We start from the raw sequence: 20155 nt of genomic DNA on the forward strand, positions 1-20155 counted from the left end.
CTTTTCGGGTTCAAGCAATTCTCGTGTCTCAGCCTCCCGAGTAGCTGGGATTACAGGTGCATGCTACCATGCCTGGCTAACTTTTTGTATTTTTAGTAGAGACAAGGTTTCACCACGTTGGCCAGGCTGGTCTCAAACTCCTGACCTCAGGTGATCTGCCTGCCTCGGCCTCCCAAGATGCTGGGATTACAGCCATGAGCCACCATGTTCAGACAACGCCTGATGTCTGAAAACAAATATCATTAAAGGACTATCATAAAAGGTTCCAAGGGCTTGGGTGATCAGAAAGTAGGTACATGGAAGACTGCCTTAGTAACCTCATCCCCATGGAATAGAATATTAAAAGCCTTTCAGGTCTGACAGAGAGCAGACATTCATTTGTACCTAATAGGAAATATTTGTTAAATTTTCATGTATGGTATTGTGACTGTCACTTTTACATCTTTTTTATAGCATGTAGCTTTAACATTGTGGGACCAGTTGGGAGATGGGACACCTCAGCATCACCAGAAGAGTGTGGAACTATTTTATCAATTACATAACTTAGTTCCTTCTTCTAGCATCTGTGAGGATGTTATAAGTCAGCAGTTAACCCATAAAGATAAGGTAAATCCTCTTCTTACCTTGTGCACACCGCCCCCTCCACCACACACACACACACACACACACACACACACACATATACTGAAAAGTAAGAAAACTTTAGGGAAATTATTGCAATTAACATCGGAGTAAGAGAAAATAGCTTTGTTCACAGTGATCTTAATATCTTTAAAATAAATGTATTCAATTATTTCTAGAGGAAAGTTCTTTACAAAAGCATCAGTAATACGAAAAATTAAAACAAAAATAAAATGCTGGGTTTATTTCTTTGTTCAAGACACAGTTATGGGAACTGATGTTTAGTATTGGTGGTCTCAGTTCTTGAGTCATTTAAAGAGGAACCAGAGGCCTCAGTTATGGAACTTATGGATTTATTAACTAATATATATGAAATGAAATAATGTATAAAGTATATTTATAAGCCATAGAATGCTAATATGTGAGATTATATTATTTGCATTATTATACTGCATATCCAAAATAAGAATTTTGTATCCTAATTTATATGAAGTGTGATATATAATTCAGTTAAAGGTGGCTGAGAATTAGCCTGAGAAGAAGCTGGAGTAATCATTTTGACTAACCTCATCAGGGTTATTTAATGACATTTGTGGTCTTCCTGTGCTGCTCTGTAATATAAATTGAAGATTTTATTGAAGAGTTTTTAGAAGTAGATTGTCCTATTTTTAAAAAACTCAAAATGCTACTGAGTTTGAGTGGGTCATATTCAAAACAGGAATTGTGTTAAATAAATGAAACATTTGGTAGAGGAGAAAGTAGTATATGAAGGAGTAAATAAAAGGAATGAAAAGTTTATTCCAAGAAAAATGTTAAAATTATATTTCTGCTATAACATATTTTTTCAAAATTATTCAAAAATAATAGGTAAGCACTGTATTCTAACAATTTAAGTTTTACATTAAATATAAATCTAGGACAAATGTATGCCTGTTTTCACTTGGGTAGCATTTCATTTTTAAAGAAATACTCCCAAGTTCTAAATAAAGATACACATCTATGAAAAAAAATTAAAATATCTTTTACTACTTAATTTTTACATTTCTGGTGGTTGATACAAATGCAGGCTTCATAAGAAAAGCCTGTATTAAGCTCATAGAAGAAACAGGCATGCCTCCCACCTATCACAAGCATTTAGAAAGTTGCCGTCTGGTTTCTTGGGGCTTTTGCTTGAAGGATCCATAAATGCTAAAGAAAGACTTTAAAAATTCTGATAGTGTGACAATTTCTACTTGATTTATACATGTTTATTATCTAATACCAAATGTGCTTGCCTTTCTAAATAATTTATTTTTACATTGTTTTACCCATTATTATATTAATCTTTTTCCAAATAATGTCAAAAGTAGTTTAATATTTTTATTGTAAAAATTATTTTTAAGTATTTAAATTTTTGAGTCAAACCAGCTTTATAAGTGATGAAAAACTCATTTGGGATTAATGTATCATTTCTGGGACAAAAAATATATAGTGCAATGAAATCAACTTTGATAACTAAATGTTTATATTAAAATGAAGGAGGAAGTGCTTTCTGGACTCCAGATATATGTACATTAGTAACTTTTTTCTCCTGTTATACAATAATATAGTAAACTAATTACTTAAAGTCTGAACTCAGGAATAATTATTTATGAGACAGGATGAGATGATCCTTTTAAGTTCAATATTTCTGTATATATTTACATATTTTCTGTGTTTCTACTTCCATAAAGAATATAAAGTTTATTGCAATGTGTGTTTGAATATTGTGGACGTTGAACGTAATACAGTACTCCTAAATAGTACTCTGATTTTACTAAAATCATAGTATCTTCAAGAGAGAAGAACATAATTTAAGCTCCCATGTTTCTCCTCAGAAAATAAGGATGGAAGCACATGCCAAGTTTGCAGTTCTTTGGCATCTAACGAGAGATCTCCATATAAATAAATCTTCATCTTTTGTACGTTCTTTTGACAGGTCAGTTACATTTTATATTAAGATTTTACAATCAGATATCTTAATGTTGCCTCTTTCCTTGAGTCCACTGTCTAGCTTGGCAAGTGTAGGAGATAGCAATTTACAAATTTTACAAAGAGAATTTATTATTTTGAAAACCATAAGCTGTATTAAAATGCATGGCATTTTTACTCATCCACCAGGTTTTTACTTTCTGGTTTTGGAGTACGCGGCTCCACTTCCCTTCCTTGGACAACTATTCATCACGTTCCTGATAATGTTAGTGATAGAGCAATGGATACAGCTCTCTTGAGACTATATTCACATTTAGTGAAACTGCATATAGATAGTAGATTATGTGTTTCTCAAGCAATTATTTTCAATCTTCTGCCTAAACTAGATTTATTAAAATCTATAGCTGAAAACACTAACAGATTCTTTCCATGAATCCAGAGAACTTGTAGCTGCCTGAGAGTGGTTTTGGTTTTTGTCTGGACTACGTAGGTGACTTCAAATATCAGATCTGCATTAAATTCCAAGGAGCTGCCATTTTTAGGTGGATTCATATATTGTCATAAGGTAGTCTCACCAGTTGGTCTCATACTGGTAGCCATGAATCTATGTTCAAGGTCAGCTCAGGATCAGATGTGTCCTCTACTGAATGTTATTTCAGCTGGTGCTTTTCAACCAGCATTAGCATTTTTAAGTCATCTGATACTGAACCATATATTGAACCCCTACAATGTACTGAATATATTGAACCTTTACTTTATAAATAATCATCTCTTATTTGACAACCATCTTTCCTAATTTTACAAGTGAGGGAATAGAGGTCAGGAAAAGTTGTTACTTGCCCAACACCACACAAAAGATTTGAATCTTGGGTTTTTCTGATTCCAAACCACACTTTCATACCTTTCACAGATCTTTCCTTGAATTAAGCACAGAGCTTTGGCTCACAAGGAGAGTGTGAGCAGAGGAACATGGACCAACATGGAGTAATGCCGACTTGCCGAAGGCTCGGTGCTTGATAATATGAACAGGAAAATGTTGCTAAAACAAGACTAATCATATTTTTTTTTCAGTTCTTCAGTATTAATCTTAGTAATGTATGCCTGTGAAATTTCAAAGCATGAGTATATTTTTAAAAGGGCAAAAGGTTTTTTTCCTTTCTTATACCCACCGAGACTATTGGGATTAAGATTATTAAAATACTATGATCAAAATTTATCCTGAAGTATGACTACTTCAAAATAGTTAATTCAAAATAAGAAACAATTTATTAATTTTATAAAAGAGTGTGACAAGGTAGATGTTTGGTTCTTTATTTTAATTATTTGTGTTTATTTTAGGTCACTGTTCATCATGTTAGATAGCCTTAACAGTCTCGATGGTTCTACTAGCTCTGTGGGACAAGCCTGGCTGAACCAAGTCCTACAAAGACATGATATTGCACGAGTTTTGGAACCATTGCTATTGCTCCTGCTTCATCCAAAAACTCAGAGGGTTTCAGTACAGCGTGTACAAGCAGAACGTTATTGGAATAAGTCTCCCTGTTATCCAGGAGAGGAGAGTGACAAGCATTTCATGCAAAATTTTGCCTGCAGCAATGGTGAATAACACATAGAAGTAGACAGCTTTATTTAGAATTATTAAAATAAAGTGATACATGAATACAACAGTAATTGTTGAAAGAACTGCATGTGAGATTTTCTCCATGGGCTTATTTTCTCCCCTCCTCATGCACTAGCAATGCTGTGTGGACCATGTCAGAATGTACTTTGTCAATGACCATCTTAGAGGATGTGGGTCTCTCAGTTGACTCTTTCAGGGCAGGAATCAGGCACAGCTCTGATTAGAGACATTCTTCAATTTTGATGGAAATATCTTTAGAGCTTAGTTAGCAATTCTGGTCCTACAGGCTCTGTAGATACTTCGTTGGGAATTTATAGTAAATCTGTAATGCACATTTTGTATTTCATGAGTCATTTTCCTCATCTTTTAAGAGAAGAATAATGCCCAACTTTCAAGGTTTTATTATGAACATCAGATGTAGTCATGTTTGTGACATGCCTAAATATTCACTATTACTATATTACTACAAAGTCCATACTTTATAGTTGAGTGATGCCTTCTATACAGTGGTATTGTCCCCTTAGATTAATTTATTTTATTTAAGGGACAAAGACTCTCACATATGTCATTTGTCTCTTGACAAACCCTGTGGTGGTAATGAAAAGATCATTTTACTGAGCAGGTTGCTGATGCCTAGAAGGCTATGGCTTTCTCAGAGTCTCATGGCTAGTAAGTGATGAAGCTGAAACCAAACTGTCATATTCCTACTTCATCTCTAGTGTGTTTCTACAGAGTCTTGGTTCCTCTCTCTGGCTTTTCTATTCCTTCTTCTGAATCTTGTAAGAATTTGCATTACCCTGCTTATTGCCAGAATGTCTTTGTGTTAATGCTTTATCTAACTGTCTGCTGAATTCTCACCTCCCCTCTGAGATCAGTGCCAGACCTCATCAATGGTATCATGATTCTTTCCCTAAATTTGCTAGCATTTGGTATGTACTACTTTGTATGTCACTAAGCCTTCCACCTTTTCTAAAAGAAGACCGTCATTATTGTATGCCCCCTAAAAAATACAGAAATGAATTATATATTTGTGGTTTGCTGCTAATTTTAAAGTCTTTAGAGAGCTTAGAAACAGCGTAACTAAAGTGAGGTATTAAGGAGGAAAAAACAAAACTTTCACCTGCAATAAAATAAAATGTAATTTTAGGAAAATATAAGTAGATGATGACACTAATGATTAAAAATTTTGATCAGTCTACATTTCTACATTTCAATTATTTTAATGCATTTTGTATTTTTCTTCTTTTACTGTTTTTCTCATATATCAGTGAGCCAAGTACAACTCATCACATCAAAAGGAAATGGTGAAAAGCCACTTACCATGGATGAAATAGAGAACTTTAGTCTCACTGTGAATCCATTAAGTGACAGACTTTCCCTCCTAAGTACCAGCAGTGAGACAATTCCAATGGTTGTGTCTGATTTTGATCTTCCAGACCAACAGATAGAAATACTTCAGAGTTCTGACTCGGGATGTTCACAGTCCTCTGCTGGGGACAACTTGAGTTACGAAGTTGATCCTGAAACCGTGAATGCCCAAGAGGATTCTCAAATGCCCAAGGAAAGCTCCCCAGATGATGATGTTCAGCAGGTAGTGTTTGACCTGATATGTAAAGTTGTAAGTGGCCTCGAAGTGGAATCTGCATCAGTTACATCTCAATTAGAAATTGAAGCTATGCCCCCAAAGTGCAGTGATATAGATCCAGATGAAGAGACGATTAAAATTGAAGATGACTCCATTCAACAGAGTCAGAATCCTTTGCTGAGTAATGAAAGTTCTCAGTTTCTGTCTGTGTCTGCAGAAGGAGGCCATGAGTGTGTGGCAAATGGAATCTCCAGGAATAGCTCCTCACCTTGTATTTCAGGAACCACACACACTCTTCATGACTCTTCTGTTGCTTCCATAGAAACCAAATCTAGACAAAGGAGTCACAGTAGTATTCAATTCAGCTTCAAAGAAAAATTATCAGAAAAAGTTTCGGAGAAGGAAACAATAGTTAAGGAGTCAGGTAAACAACCAGGAGCAAAACCTAAAGTAAAACTTGCCAGAAAAAAGGATGATGACAAGAAAAAATCTTCAAATGAAAAACTCAAACAAACCAGTGTATTCTTCAGTGATGGTCTGGATTTAGAGAACTGGTATAGCTGTGGAGAGGGAGACATTTCTGAAATTGAGAGTGACATGGGTTCTCCAGGATCTCGAAAATCTCCCAGTTTCAACATTCATCCTCTCTATCAACATGTGCTCCTGTATCTCCAGTTGTATGATTCATCCAGGACTTTGTATGCTTTCTCTGCCATCAAAGCCATCTTGAAAACTAACCCTATAGCTTTTGTAAATGCCATTTCAACTACTAGTGTAAATAACGCATATACTCCTCAGTTGTCTCTCCTTCAGAATCTATTGGCCAGACACCGGATTTCTGTTATGGGCAAAGATTTTTATAGTCACATTCCAGTGGACTCAAATCATAACTTCCGGAGTTCTATGTACATAGAAATTCTTATTTCTCTCTGCTTATATTACATGCGTAGCCATTACCCAACTCATGTCAAGGTTACTGCACAAGATTTAATAGGTAATCGAAACATGCAAATGATGAGCATAGAAATTCTGACACTACTCTTCACTGAGCTGGCAAAAGTAATAGAAAGCTCAGCGAAGGGTTTCCCTAGTTTTATTTCTGATATGTTATCTAAGTGCAAAGTTCAGAAAGTGATTCTTCATTGTTTGCTGTCATCTATCTTTAGTGCTCAGAAATGGCATAGTGAAAAAATGGCAGGTAAGAACCTGGTTGCTGTGGAAGAAGGTTTCTCAGAGGACAGCCTTATTAATTTCTCAGAGGATGAATTTGACAATGGCAGCACGTTGCAGTCACAACTTCTTAAGGTGCTTCAGAGGCTGATTGTTCTAGAACACAGAGTAATGACTATTCCTGAAGAGAATGAAACAGGTTTTGATTTTGTTGTATCTGACTTAGAACACATCAGTCCCCATCAACCCATGACTTCTCTTCAGTATTTGCATGCTCAGCCAATCACGTGTCAAGGCATGTTCCTCTGTGCAGTGATACGAGCTTTGCATCAGCACTGTGCATGTAAGATGCACCCACAATGGATTGGTTTAATCACATCTACTCTGCCTTACATGGGAAAAGTTCTACAGAGGGTGGTTGTTTCTGTGACACTACAACTGTGCAGAAATTTAGATAATCTAATTCAGCAGTACAAATACGAAACAGGATTATCTGATAGTAGGTAAGAGGTGATTTTTAACTTTATTGGTACTGACATTTTTCACATATATGACTGCTTAATGTCTGGAAAGTTGGTCACAACTTGAGTAAATAAAGTAATGGTTTTTGGTAGGTTACAAATAGTGTATTACTTTCCACAAAAAAGAAAATTTGACTTGAGGAAGAGTATCAATAAAAGAATCTAGAATGGAAAAGGGAAGGAATATTTAAACAGGCTTATTTTCTACCAAGGGCTAAAATTAATTTCAATGTTCTTCTCTTCTTGCCTGAGCTGGCAAAACTAATAGGAAGCTTAGAAAAGGGTTTCCCAGGTTTTGTCTGTTTTATCTAAGTGCAAATCAATTTCAGACTGAAAATAATTTAAATTTACAAATCTTTTCCATCCAATTTTATTTCTTGTTTTGGATTTTCATGGTTTAGTGACAAAATTCGATCTGAGTCTCTATGATCAAAATGAAGTCTGAAAAATTAGTTCCAGTAGACTATTTCATTTTTCTTCAGAATAACCTTGGTTTCTACATGTAAAATAATAAGAAAACTGCCTGTGTTGTTTAATATTAATATGCCTGCCATTCCTCAGTGGCTAGAGAGTCACTAGCCATCGTTTGTTTATTTTGTATAGAATTCTTTAGCCAAAAGGAACTCTAGTACATTTAGTCCAACTCACTTATTTTATAGATTAGGAAATAAAAGCCCCGATTTATTCTTTTAGCCATTTGTTAATCTAGTATTTATTGCACATCTTCTGTGTACCTGACACATTGTATTTACTAGTGATAAAATATGAACTATACTATCATAAAACTTGTGTTTAAATGAATGCATTTTATTTCAGGCCTCTGTGGATGGCATCAATTATTCCACCAGATATGATTCTTACTCTTTTGGAAGGGATTACAGCCATTATCCATTACTGTTTGTTGGATCCAACTACACAGTATCACCAAGTAAGACTGCACAAATATTTGACTTCTTTTGAAAGACTGTGAGGTCTAATAAATTTCCATTTGTAAATCTCAGTAAGTAATATGTTTCTTTTCCCCCAACTGTTAATAGCTTTTGGTCAGTGTAGACCAGAAACACTTGTTTGAAGCACGCAGTGGAATCCTCTCAATCCTTCATATGATCATGTCCTCTGTGACACTGCTTTGGAGCATACTGCATCAAGCTGATTCTTCAGAAAAGATGACTATTGCCGCATCCGCATCTGTTACCACTATTAATCTTGGAGCTACAAAGGTTAGACAATTCATATTTAATCTGTAGAGCTCAAGAGTCTGTTTGAGGACCTTCCCAAAGATTATATTCAGAATATGTGAATAATTTGTATAGTATTTATAGGACTCCGCTAATTATCAAATAATTTTTAACAGTTTTCCTGGGCTATGGCTGACATATCATAGAATTTGCCCATTTTTAAGTATACAATTCAGTAATTTTTTTAGTAAATTTACAGAGTTGTGAACTATCACCCCAGTCCAATTTTTGAATATGTTCTTTACCACAGATTCCTCATGGCCATTTGCAATCATTCCCTGTTCCCATCCCTAATCCCAATCAACTACTAATCTATTCTCTCCATATATTGATTTGCTTTTTCTGAAAAAGTTCATATAAATGGAATGATAACAATATTTGGTCTTTTGTGTCTAGCTTCTTTCACGTGACATATTTTTAAGGTTCATTCATACATGTTATAACTTTATTCCTTTTTTTTTAGGGCATTTTAAATTGACATTTTACTATGCAAAGCCCTCCTAGAAAACAATTTAGCAATATGTACAGAGAGCTTTAAAGGTTTCATAGTCTTTGACCTAGTAATCTACTTTAGGAATGAATTCTAAGGTAATTGAAATTATACAAAGATGTATATACAAAGTGTTCATTATAGTATTATTTAATGGCAGAAAAAACAGAGATCCTAAACAATTAATTAGGGAATGTTTAAATTATCCTTTCAATGTTTCATTACATAGCCACTAATATTCATGGTTTTGAAGAATTCTTATTGGGTGGAGAAGGGCTCAAAAGCTCAGTGAAACAGGGATGTTACATAATTGAACAAATACCATATTTTCAATTATGTAAAAAATGTTATCTGCAGAAAAAGGAATAAAGAAAGTTTGCATTTTATCAGTAATTATCTCAGGATGATGGGATTACTTATTGATTTTTAAATTTTTTTTCTTCCTTGCACTCTGATATTTTCCAAATGCTGTGCCATGTCAAGCTGTCAAATTGACATCCTTCAATAACCTAATTTTGCTCCTAGACCAGACCACCTGGATCTGGGATCCAAGGGAACACATAAGGAAGTGGGAAAAGGGTAAGGGTGGGAACCATTAGAACATTTGATCTAAGTTTTGATGCTTGGATTAAACTATACTTTTTATGTTTCGTTTTACTTAAATAAAACAGAAGGTGTTTTATAATTATAGAATCCCTCACCTTTTTTTAAAGGACTCTATATCAAACTTACTAAGTTGAATTTTATATGCGTTGTGTTTTTCTAGTATCTTTTCACAGTGAATAGACATTTATTTGGCTGATTGGTAGCCGTCATTTTATAGGATTTGTTTTTCTTTTAGAATTATAGTCATGTTGTAGCTCTTAACGTTATTAAAGTTTCCTCTAGTGTTATTTAGATAGTAAAACCTATAAGTACTATATTATTTCAAAGAAACCAAAAATGCAGTCTAGTTGTAAATGTTTTTTCATTTTTTAAAAGTTTCACTTTCATTTGCTTCAAATTGTTTTAGAACTTGAGACAACAGATTCTTGAATTGTTGGGCCCCATTTCAATGAATCATGGTGTTCACTTTATGGCTGCCATTGCATTTGTGTGGAATGAAAGAAGACAGAATAAAACAACCACCAGGACCAAGGTATGTATTTAGACATTTGGCACTTTTTGTTTTTGCATTTGGTGAGTACATGCTAATTTCCACTTCTCCATATATTGCAGTGGGGCCGGGGTAGATTGGAGTGTAAAGCAAAAGTCTGTCGACAGCTTTAGATAAATTGTTGCCTTAATTTCTTTAAGTATTGATTAAAATTTGAGGTCAAGGCTAGGCACGGTGTCTCACACCTGTAATCTCAGCACTTTGGGAGGCCGAGGAGGGCGGATCATGAGGTCAGGAGATCCAGACCAGCCTGGCCAACATAGTGAAACCCCGTCTCTACTAAAAATACAAAAATTAGCCAGGCATGGTGGCACACGCCTGTAGTCCCAGGTACTTGGGAGGCTGAGGCAAGAGAATCGCTTGAACCTGGGAGGCAGCGGTTGTGGTGAGCCAAGATCATGCCACTGCACTCCAGCCTGGGCAACAGAGCAAGACTCTTCCTCAAAAAATAAATAAAGATAAAAATAAAATAAAATTTGAGGTCAAATATAAAAGATATTATGTAAAAAAAGAAATTAGTATGATATTAAAACTAAATAGAAATGGTAATATGGTACAGTATATTTTTTAAGTGCTAGTCATTTAGGGTACAAAGCAAGGATATGGAGAAAAGTTTTCATCTTGACTATAGTTTACTATGATGTGATAGTTCAAAGAGTTCTTGTTTCTAAATATAATTCACAAATTTTTTTTTTCTACTTTTTTTGGTAGAGATGAAGTCTCACTTTGCTGTTGGTCTTAGCTGAGTTATATATGTGAATTTTGTTGCTTTCTGAGTTTCAAAGCTCAAGAGAAATGCTCTATATTGAAAATAAATCATGGCACATTAGAATAGTAAGGCTATTATATAACTTACGTTTATATAAAATATATGATTTTTTCCACCTAACAATTCCTGATTTTGTGCTGATTTTACATTACATTTTTAAAGTAATCAAAATAAACATTCACACCATATTACATTATTTTGCATGTGAAGATTCAGTAGTAGATATCACTCACATTGAAAATTTAAATCCTGGACTACTTAAAAGCAGTAAAGAACATTTGATTTAACATGGCATGTTGAAGCCAGGCACAGTGGCTCATAGCTATAATCTCAGCACTTTGGGAGACCAAGGCGGGAGGATTGCTTGAGGCCAAGAATTCAAGACCTCATGAGACCCTGTCTCTACAAAAAATAAAAATAGTGAAGTGTGGTGGCATGTGCCTGTAGACCTATCTACTCAGGAGGCTGAGGCAGGAGAATTATGAGGTATATTACAGCTGATAATATGTAATTCACATAGAGCAATGCCTAGCACTTAATAATCACTGTGTAAATATTAGCTATAATATTATTCCTCATATTTAAATAGAAATAGCCAAGGATTACCAGTCACATAAAGTCTCTAATGTGATAGACAGACTGAAACAACTAGATTTTAAAAAGTCAAACAGTGCAGATAACAGAAGAAAATGTAAATAATAGTAATGTCCTTAAGTGGGTGAGACCATGAAGTAGAAAGGGAGATCATAAGGAAAGACCATTCCCAAAATTAAAATTTTTCATGGATATTAAAAATTCTGCAACAGAAACAAAGCAATATTTTTAGGAGGGTTGGAACAGAAAGTGGATAAATATCAGAAATGGAATACAAATTTAAAGATATGGAAAATACGAGAAAAGAGATAAGAATATTAGAGGAGTGATACTAGAGACCCAGTATCTTTCTGCAGAATTTAAAAACAAGGGGAGAAAAATACAAAGAAATAATACAATAAAAGTCCTCAGGAATGAAGTAAATACGTTTCCAGATTGTGCCTACCACTGTGAAAAGAGATCTGCACAAAGATTAGCATGTAATTTCAAAACACTGGAGATAAAGAAGAGATCCTAAAAGCTTCTAAAGAAAGAATACTGGTCACATTCCAAAGAATAAAGATGAGATTTGTTAACAGCAACACTGGGAATTTTGATGGGAAGTTAGTTTCAACCCATAATTCTATCTCCAGCCAAACTGTCACTCAAACATTTTCAGCTATGCAATGTCTCAACAACAACAACAACAACAAGGAAAATTGCCATGAGTTCACTTTTTCTCGGCTACTGGAAGATGTAACTCCACCAGAGGAGGAATAAACCAAGAATGAAGAAGACAGGGGATCCAAGAAACGGGCTGCAACACAAAAGAGAAAGCAAGGGGAGTCTCTGGGATAATGGTAACAGGAGAGATATCAAGATGACACTGTGTAGCAAACCTAGAGAGTATCAACCCAGGGTAGAATAAAAAGACATCTAACAGAAATGTCTCAAGGAAAAAAGAGAAGAGAGGGAGGAAAAGATACAAATTAATTACCTGAAGTATTTGAATATGTAATTAGAGATTTACAGTTGAAGTATTTAGGGATGAATTTTTAATAGGTACAGAGAAAATGAAGCAAATAAAGCAGTTTATTAGCTCTAGGAAAAACAAAAAGTTGTACCATAAAACAAATGCAATGCTAGTACAATGCACAGTGCAACCAAAAATAATCATGTGAACATTGGATATGGATTTAAATAAAAATATGATATAACAATGTTGAGAGGATAGGTAGAAAAGTGTAAGAGAGCTGCATCTTTGTCTTCCAAAATAAGTAATGAATAGATAATGTCTAAAATTGAAAATAAAATCAGGAAATAGGAAAAATAGTAGTATATGTTATTTAGACGTAATGGAAAAGAACGTAAAGAGTTGAGCATGGTTGCTTTGGGGCATGGGAAGGAATATAGGACAATACTATTTTTTCTTATAAAGCTTATTGTTCTGTTTTATTTTTTGAGGTGATGTACCTTTATTGATGAAAAAAAATAAATTTTGAGCCTGGGCAACATAGGGAGACCCTGTCTCCACAAAAAAATTAAAAAATTATCTGGGCATAGTGGCATGCCTGTGGTCTCAGCTACTCAGGAGGCTGAAGCAAGAGGATCACTTAAACCTATGAGGTTGAGGCTGCAGTAAACTGTAATTGAGCCACTGCACTCCAGCCTTGGAGACAGAGCAAGACCCCATCTCAAAAAATATATATATATTTTGTATATATATATATATGCAAATTTTACTTTTATATATATAATATATATATTTAAAAGTATATATATATTATATATATATATATAAAATATATATATAAGTAAAATTTGCCTAAAGTAGTCAAGGGACTTGAAGAGGTCTTTATATTAAATAGAGGCCAGGGCTGGGTGCAGTGGCTCATGCCTGTAATCCTAGCACTTTGGGGGGCTAAGGCAGGAGGATCATTTTGAGCACAGGAGTTTGAGACCAGGCTGGGCAAAATAGCAAGACCTCATCTCTATTTAAAAAATATAAAAAAAGAAGAGATCATAAAATACTCTCTTCTGTAACTTCCCCTAAAAGACTTATATATATACATACATACATACAATGATTTATTACCTAGGTCATTCCTGCAGCCAGTGAAGAACAGCTTTTATTAGTGGAATTGGTTCGTTCAATCAGTGTCATGAGAGCAGAAACTGTTATCCAGACTGTAAAAGAAGTTTTAAAGCAGCCACCAGCCATAGCCAAGGACAAGGTAAGAAAAAACTCTTCTTCACATGTGTTTACAATTCTGTTTCAGAAATTATGCTGGTAAGATTTTTTTTTGTACAATAATGTCCTTTCAATATAGTACAGATTGCAGAGATGACTGCATGTGGCCCTCACACTGCTTCAATCAAAACAATTATCAATATTTGTAGTGACTTGCTATTCTGATTATTCGGTAGCCAGTGAAGAGCAGTTAACTGCTCATATCTTCATATGTACCTCAAAGGTAGTCAGGGACCATGTGACTAAATTCTCAGGAGAGATTTTTCTGGTCACTTAAAGAACATAAGCCAGAGCTCAAGATTTGCTTCTCTCAGTTGTTGCCATTTTTCATAGCTTCTTTATTGCTTTCTTTTCTGAATGAATCTCTTAATTCTGTGAACTCCCCAAATTTTGCTATAACCTTAGTTCTAGTCAATGTCATATCAATACTGTGCTATGCAAGTGCTACACTATGAATGACATAGTCTCTGCACACACATTGCTGTGTTTCTAGGCAAAAATAAAAGTCTACAAATTAGGAATATTACTGACTTTTCTACTTTTTCTGCTCTTTGTTCAAGCAATACCAAGAGGTCATATTTTCTCAGAAAGTATTTACCAACTACAAACATTAGACTTTGAGCCAAGCCAAAATAGACCTAATCACATCCTTTAAAGAATTATATATATCTGAAAATGTTGAGTTGTGTTTTCCTTTTATCTTGTGTTTCCAAAGGGAGTAAGATGTGTGTGAATAGTCAGTGTCCTTATTAAGTTTTTAATAAAAACTGGGGCATTTGTCATAGGATTTTTAGTTTGTATTTTGAGTACCTATTTGTGCCAGACATTGAGCAACACATGAGGGATATGAAAACAAATTAGAGCCAATCCACACCGTCCTGCCCCACCAACCTGTGTCCCCTTATTAAGTTCTGAATCTATTAGACACTTGATTTTTGGACAGGAAACCTTCAAGGAAATAGTTGGGACTAAAAAAGCACAAATTGATAAACGTCAGTGGTCATCAATATCATTCTCTGGCCTCTTGTTAATTTCCAAGGGCAGGTGTTTTATTTGTATTATATATTACACTCAACACTATCTTTAATTTAGTGGCTATATTTAAAGCTCTTAGGAATATTGATCACAAATTTGAACTACACTAATTGAACAGATATGTGTAATAAGACTCAAATACACATTTCATTAAAAATCTCAACCTCATTCTGATAGCACCAAGCATAAGCTACCTAAAATAGTGTTGATACTTATAGAGTACATGAATCATTTAAAAGTGAGTGGTGGACTATCAACTTCTGATATATGGAAGGAAAAATTGACAGTCTTTCCATTCCTTCCATCTGTTTTCAACTTTTAAAATAGCTCTTGTGTTCTGAATTTTTCCTACTGAGTGGAAGAGAACTGCATGGCTCATTAATGAAAAATTGATGATTTTGTTCTTTCAATTTTTTTAATTAAAAATTGGCAGTAAGATACAGAGTAGTTGCAACAATGAAAAAGCAAAGGCAGTATTCTTCTTCACTATAAAATTGATTTCTTTTATTTATAGAAACATCTTTCTTTGGAAGTCTGCATGCTTCAGTTTTTCTATGCTTATATTCAAAGGTAAGATTACTGATATTGATCTGTCCTTACTATGTTGCTAGAAACAGAGAAACATTATTTATGGATATATTAATATAAGTAATGAGTGTCTTAACGACCCAGCCATGTATATCCCACAAACCTAAAGACCTAAGGATATTGAAGATTCCTAGATAGTAAAACACTGAATTGTGATAAAATCATTTAAACATAAATGAAAAGTTGAACCTACTCTCGAAACTATGCATATTGCCACTGAATCCATTATTTTGGTATAGGTGAACATACAGTAATTCATTCTGCTTTTTTAATGTTAGGAATGATTACATGAAATATCTTCTTACTATCATATTCCATTTTGCGTTTAACTGACCTGTGAACAGAAGTTATGATTTGAGTTTTTATAACTTCTTACTCAAGAACCTGACTCTTCATCCTCCTTTATAAGATAATTCCATTTTATTCACCAAACTCAGCCTCCATTTGTGATCTATGACTAGCATTATAAGGTCAGGCTATTGAGTGTATTTAAACTGGTTGTGACCTAGAGCAAGCACTGCCTAAAATCTGAACTTATATACAGAGAGGTGTTAGGGTTAAGGTCAGACTGAAACAAAGATAGTCTTCATTATTTTTACAGGTTAAAGACTAATGTTCAGTTGACCGCCCTCCATAATATGAGGTAGAGACATACAAGGTGAAGGAAAAAGAACTAAGAGGTAAATGGAGAGACCAGGCTAGGGAGTACATGACTGTGGTATCAGTAGTTAAACTGAGAATTACTGCAGTTGTATTTTACTTTTGAGATCCCATGTGATAAATGGGATTTCAAAAGAAAAATTTCTAGATTAAGAAATTGCAGGCTAGGGGTGGTGACTCTTGCCTGTAATCTCAGCACTTTGGGAGGCGGAGGCGGGCGGATCACAAAGTCAGGAGATCAAGACCATACTGGCCAACATGGTGAAACCCTGTCTCTACTAAAAATACAAAAATTAGCTGGGCGTGGCAGCGCACGCCTGTAGTCCCAGCTACTCAGGAGGCTGAGGCAGGAGAGAATTGCTTGAACCAGGGAGGTGGAGGCTGCGGTGAGCCGAGATCGCGCTACTGTGCTCCAGCCTGGGCAACAGAGTGAGACTCCATCTCAAAAAAAAAGACAAAAAAAGAAAAAAGAAATTGCACTGGGGCCAGATGCAGTGGCTCATGCCCGTAATCCCAACACTTTGGGAGGCCAAAGCAGGTGGATCGCTTGATCCCAGAAGTTTGAGACCAGCCTGGGCAACATGGTGAAATTCCATCTCTATTTAAAAAAAAAGAAAGAAATTGCATTGATATTTCAACTGTGTTGGTTTACTAATTAACGTTAGTAAAAATGTAAAGTTTTTAGGAATTTTGTTCTATCATTGTCTATAAAAATTTGAGAATGTTCCACAAACTAGTAGAAAACCGTAGTTTATTGTGGCTTTTGTATAAACTATATTATCTTGCAGAATTCCAGTGCCCAACTTAGTGGATAGCTGGGCGTCACTGTTGATACTTCTGAAAGACTCTATACAACTGAGTCTTCCAGCTCCAGGGCAGTTTCTTATACTTGGGTAAGCAATTTCACTTAAAAATATTATTTCAAATAAAAGGATAATGTTAATTGTCCTAGTTGCCAAGTATTAGTAATAGATATTTTAGGTGACAGTGATCTCTCTACCTTCTCATAGTGTTCTTGAGATGCAAAACTAGATGTATAAGGCCTGTTTAAGAAAAAAAAAAAGTGGGAGGCAGGGTGAGAGGAGGAAACAGTCTATGTTTATACATATACAAAATGTAACTACACTAACATAAAACTGTTACAACAGTAGCTGTTTCCGTGGTGGTGGAGAGTATGGAATGGAAAGGGGAGGGGGTGATGTAGCATGGCTGAAGGGGAACTTCACAGAGGAGGGACACTTGAGCTGGGCCCCAAACCTAAACAGCCTGGGAAAATTTTTCTCTTTGTGTCTTGAAGTTTCCTGATTTATCTTAGTGATTTATATGATTATTTGATAAATGTTAGTCACCCATGACTGCAAGTACGGGGATGTCATAGACAGTCTCTCTTTCTTGCTTGCCATTATTCTTGATTCCTAATAGGTCCCCAGTAAATACTTGGTAAGTGAATAGAGTTGGTGGGCACAGAAAGCCTTTGTGAAACAGGAAGGGGAAGGGTATTCTGGGGCAAAGTACCTTGTCTGATTTGGTAATAGAGCAGGGCACAGGCAGTGGTATAGTGGAAAATAAGGCTGAATGAAAAGGGAGATGGGAGCTAGATGGGGCAGGATCTTGAATTTTATTTTAAAGAATGTGGTCTTGAAAGGGAGTGGGAGCGGTTGCAGGTTTTTGAGGAGAGACATGACTGGCATGTTAGTAGTAGTAGGCTAGATCAGAGGGGAAAGAGGCTAGACTAGGAATTCTATTTCAAGTGGGAAGTGTGGGGATGGTTTCAACTATTGATGGGATTGAAAGAACAGGATAAAGAAGGAGAAGGGGCCAGCAAAGGAGATAGAAAGGGAAGTATCAAAAAGAAGAAAACCAGGCATTTGATTGTCCAGAACCAAAGAGAGGTTAAGAGGGCATGGTTAACACCTACAGAGAGGTTAAGGAAGGTGAGGAATAATAAAAGGCTATGTTTGTTGACAATCTGGACAGGCATCCTAATTGTCTAATCACCAGTTATCTGATGATTTTGGAGAGAGGGTTTGGAGAGGTAGAAGCACAGATGTGTTAACAGCAAATGCTTAGTGTGGGAAAGTAAGTGTTGATTCTTCTTTGAGGATATTTGATCATGAAAAGAAAGAAGCCACATGCCGTGGCTCATGCCTGCAATCCCAGCACTTTAGGATGCTGAAGCAAGAGGACTGCTTGAGCCCAGAGTTTGAGACCAGCTTAGGCAACATAGGGAGACCGTGTCTCTACAAAAAATTTAAAAATTAGCCAGGCGTAGCCACACGTGCCTGTAGTCCCAGCTACACAGGAGTTGTCATAAGGTTCAGAGAGGGAATGTATGTACAGGTGTTGGAATCATCACCAAATAACCCTGCTGGCTAATTTCATCAAAAACTTAAGTTCATTTGTTGTGATCTGTAGCTGTTCCCCTCCAATATTTTACTGTTTCCTTACATGCCTTTTCTTCCTTTCAGAATGAAGGATCTTCTTCCTTTTCAACATGTGCATATTCTGAATGTTAAAACAAAAAGTTGAAAGTTGAACATTTTCAGTTATACTAGAAACTTTATTTCCTTTTAAAATTTGTCAGTTTACCTTTTTGCCAACCATTGTACTGATCCTCTAAAATTACCTAATTAAAAAATAGATATTGATATGAAGGTTGCTCTTTAGTTTCATTTTACATATTAGTTTGGAAGTAATTGTGCATATAATTTATCTTTTAAAAAACCATGTCAGAGTGAATATTGAGTAGACTCTTAGCAAATAATGAAAATGGAAATTTTTTTCTTCATGAACTATTTTTAATGTGTTATGGGAAGAAATCATTTCTGTGTTACAATTTAAGATTTTTTAAACTTTTCTGTTTATATATAAAACACACATAGAAAAATACACAAATAATTAGTACACAACTCTACAAATGCAAAGTTCGTAAAAAGTCGACATACCACTATATCATTACAAACCCAAATTAAGAAATAAAACACCATGTGTCCCTCCACACCTCTCCCAATTACTATTCTTTTATCTCCCCAAATGTAACCACTATGCTAACACCACAGATGGATTTTGCCTTGTTTTTGAACTATAAGTATATATAAATATTTTGTGTCGGCTTCTTTTGTTCAACATATGTTTATGAGATTCATTTATGTAATTCACATATCTGTAATTTTTCATTGTTGTTTAGTATTTGAACATTCTGCAATTTGTTTTTTCTTTGATATGGGATCTTGCCAGGTTTCCCAGGCCAGAGTGCAGTGGTTATTCACAGCATGATCATAGCACACAGCAGCCTTGGCCTCAAGCAATTCTCCTGCCTTAGCCTACCAAGTAGCTGGAACTACAGGCATGCACCACCACGCCTGGCTACATTCCATAATTTATCTTTTCTGCTCTTGCTGGACATCTGGGTTCCTTCCACTTTGGGGCTCTTACAAATAATACTGCTTTGAGCATCTTTATACAATGTCTTTTCATGAGTATGTTTATGAATGTCAGTTGAGTCATAGGATATGTATATATATTAAATATTTAAAATGGAAATCAAGACCATTAAGCCGCTTAACTCATCGTGAGAAATTAGATCGCATTAGTTTCTTTTAGACTGATATTTCCCGTTTCTGTTTTCTCTTTGGCCCTTTTAGGGTTCTGAATGAGTTTATTATGAAAAACCCTAGTTTGGAAAATAAAAAAGACCAAAGAGACCTTCAGGTAAGGCAGTCTAAGAGCTGTTGGCAAAACTGTTTCTCAGTGCCCTCAATTTGAAAATGAGAGAGTCAAATAAAATAAACTGAAGTTTCTTTCAACTCTGAACATTCTATGGGAATCAACAATGTCTATTGTAAAATATCTATTATCAGAAATATAAACTACAGAAGTTCATAACTAGTGTGCATGTGTGTACCATACATAGTTGTTCTTCCTTAT

At 35.2% G+C, this 20155-nt stretch overlaps 1 protein-coding gene across 22 annotated transcripts in view; it reads left to right on the forward strand.

The window, feature by feature from the left end:
- DOP1A (DOP1 leucine zipper like protein A) overlaps positions 1-20155 on the forward strand; it is a 101277-nt gene that overhangs the window by 64456 nt on the left and 16666 nt on the right. For 19 of the 22 annotated variants that reach the window (XR_004672042.3, XM_008969448.4, XM_008969450.4 and 16 more), the window contains 11 exons: positions 454-606; positions 2478-2578; positions 3910-4169; positions 5461-7450; positions 8285-8396; positions 8506-8688; positions 10209-10334; positions 13794-13928; positions 15495-15550; positions 17017-17121; positions 19873-19939. Coding sequence is in view for 21 of the 22 variants with exons in the window: in XM_008969448.4 (XP_008967696.2) it covers positions 454-606; positions 2478-2578; positions 3910-4169; positions 5461-7450; positions 8285-8396; positions 8506-8688; positions 10209-10334; positions 13794-13928; positions 15495-15550; positions 17017-17121; positions 19873-19939 (3288 nt within the window). In the remaining variant the exon portion in view is untranslated. The remainder of the gene's footprint in view (positions 1-453; positions 607-2477; positions 2579-3909; positions 4170-5460; positions 7451-8284; positions 8397-8505; positions 8689-10208; positions 10335-13793; positions 13929-15494; positions 15551-17016; positions 17122-19872; positions 19940-20155) is intronic. The other 3 variants (XM_034962445.3, XM_063605394.1, XM_055113923.2) reach the window with 1 other exon arrangement.

The sequence above is a fragment of the Pan paniscus genome, chromosome 5 (assembly GCF_029289425.2).
Source record: "Pan paniscus chromosome 5, NHGRI_mPanPan1-v2.0_pri, whole genome shotgun sequence".
Classification (NCBI taxonomy): Eukaryota; Metazoa; Chordata; class Mammalia; order Primates; family Hominidae; genus Pan; species Pan paniscus.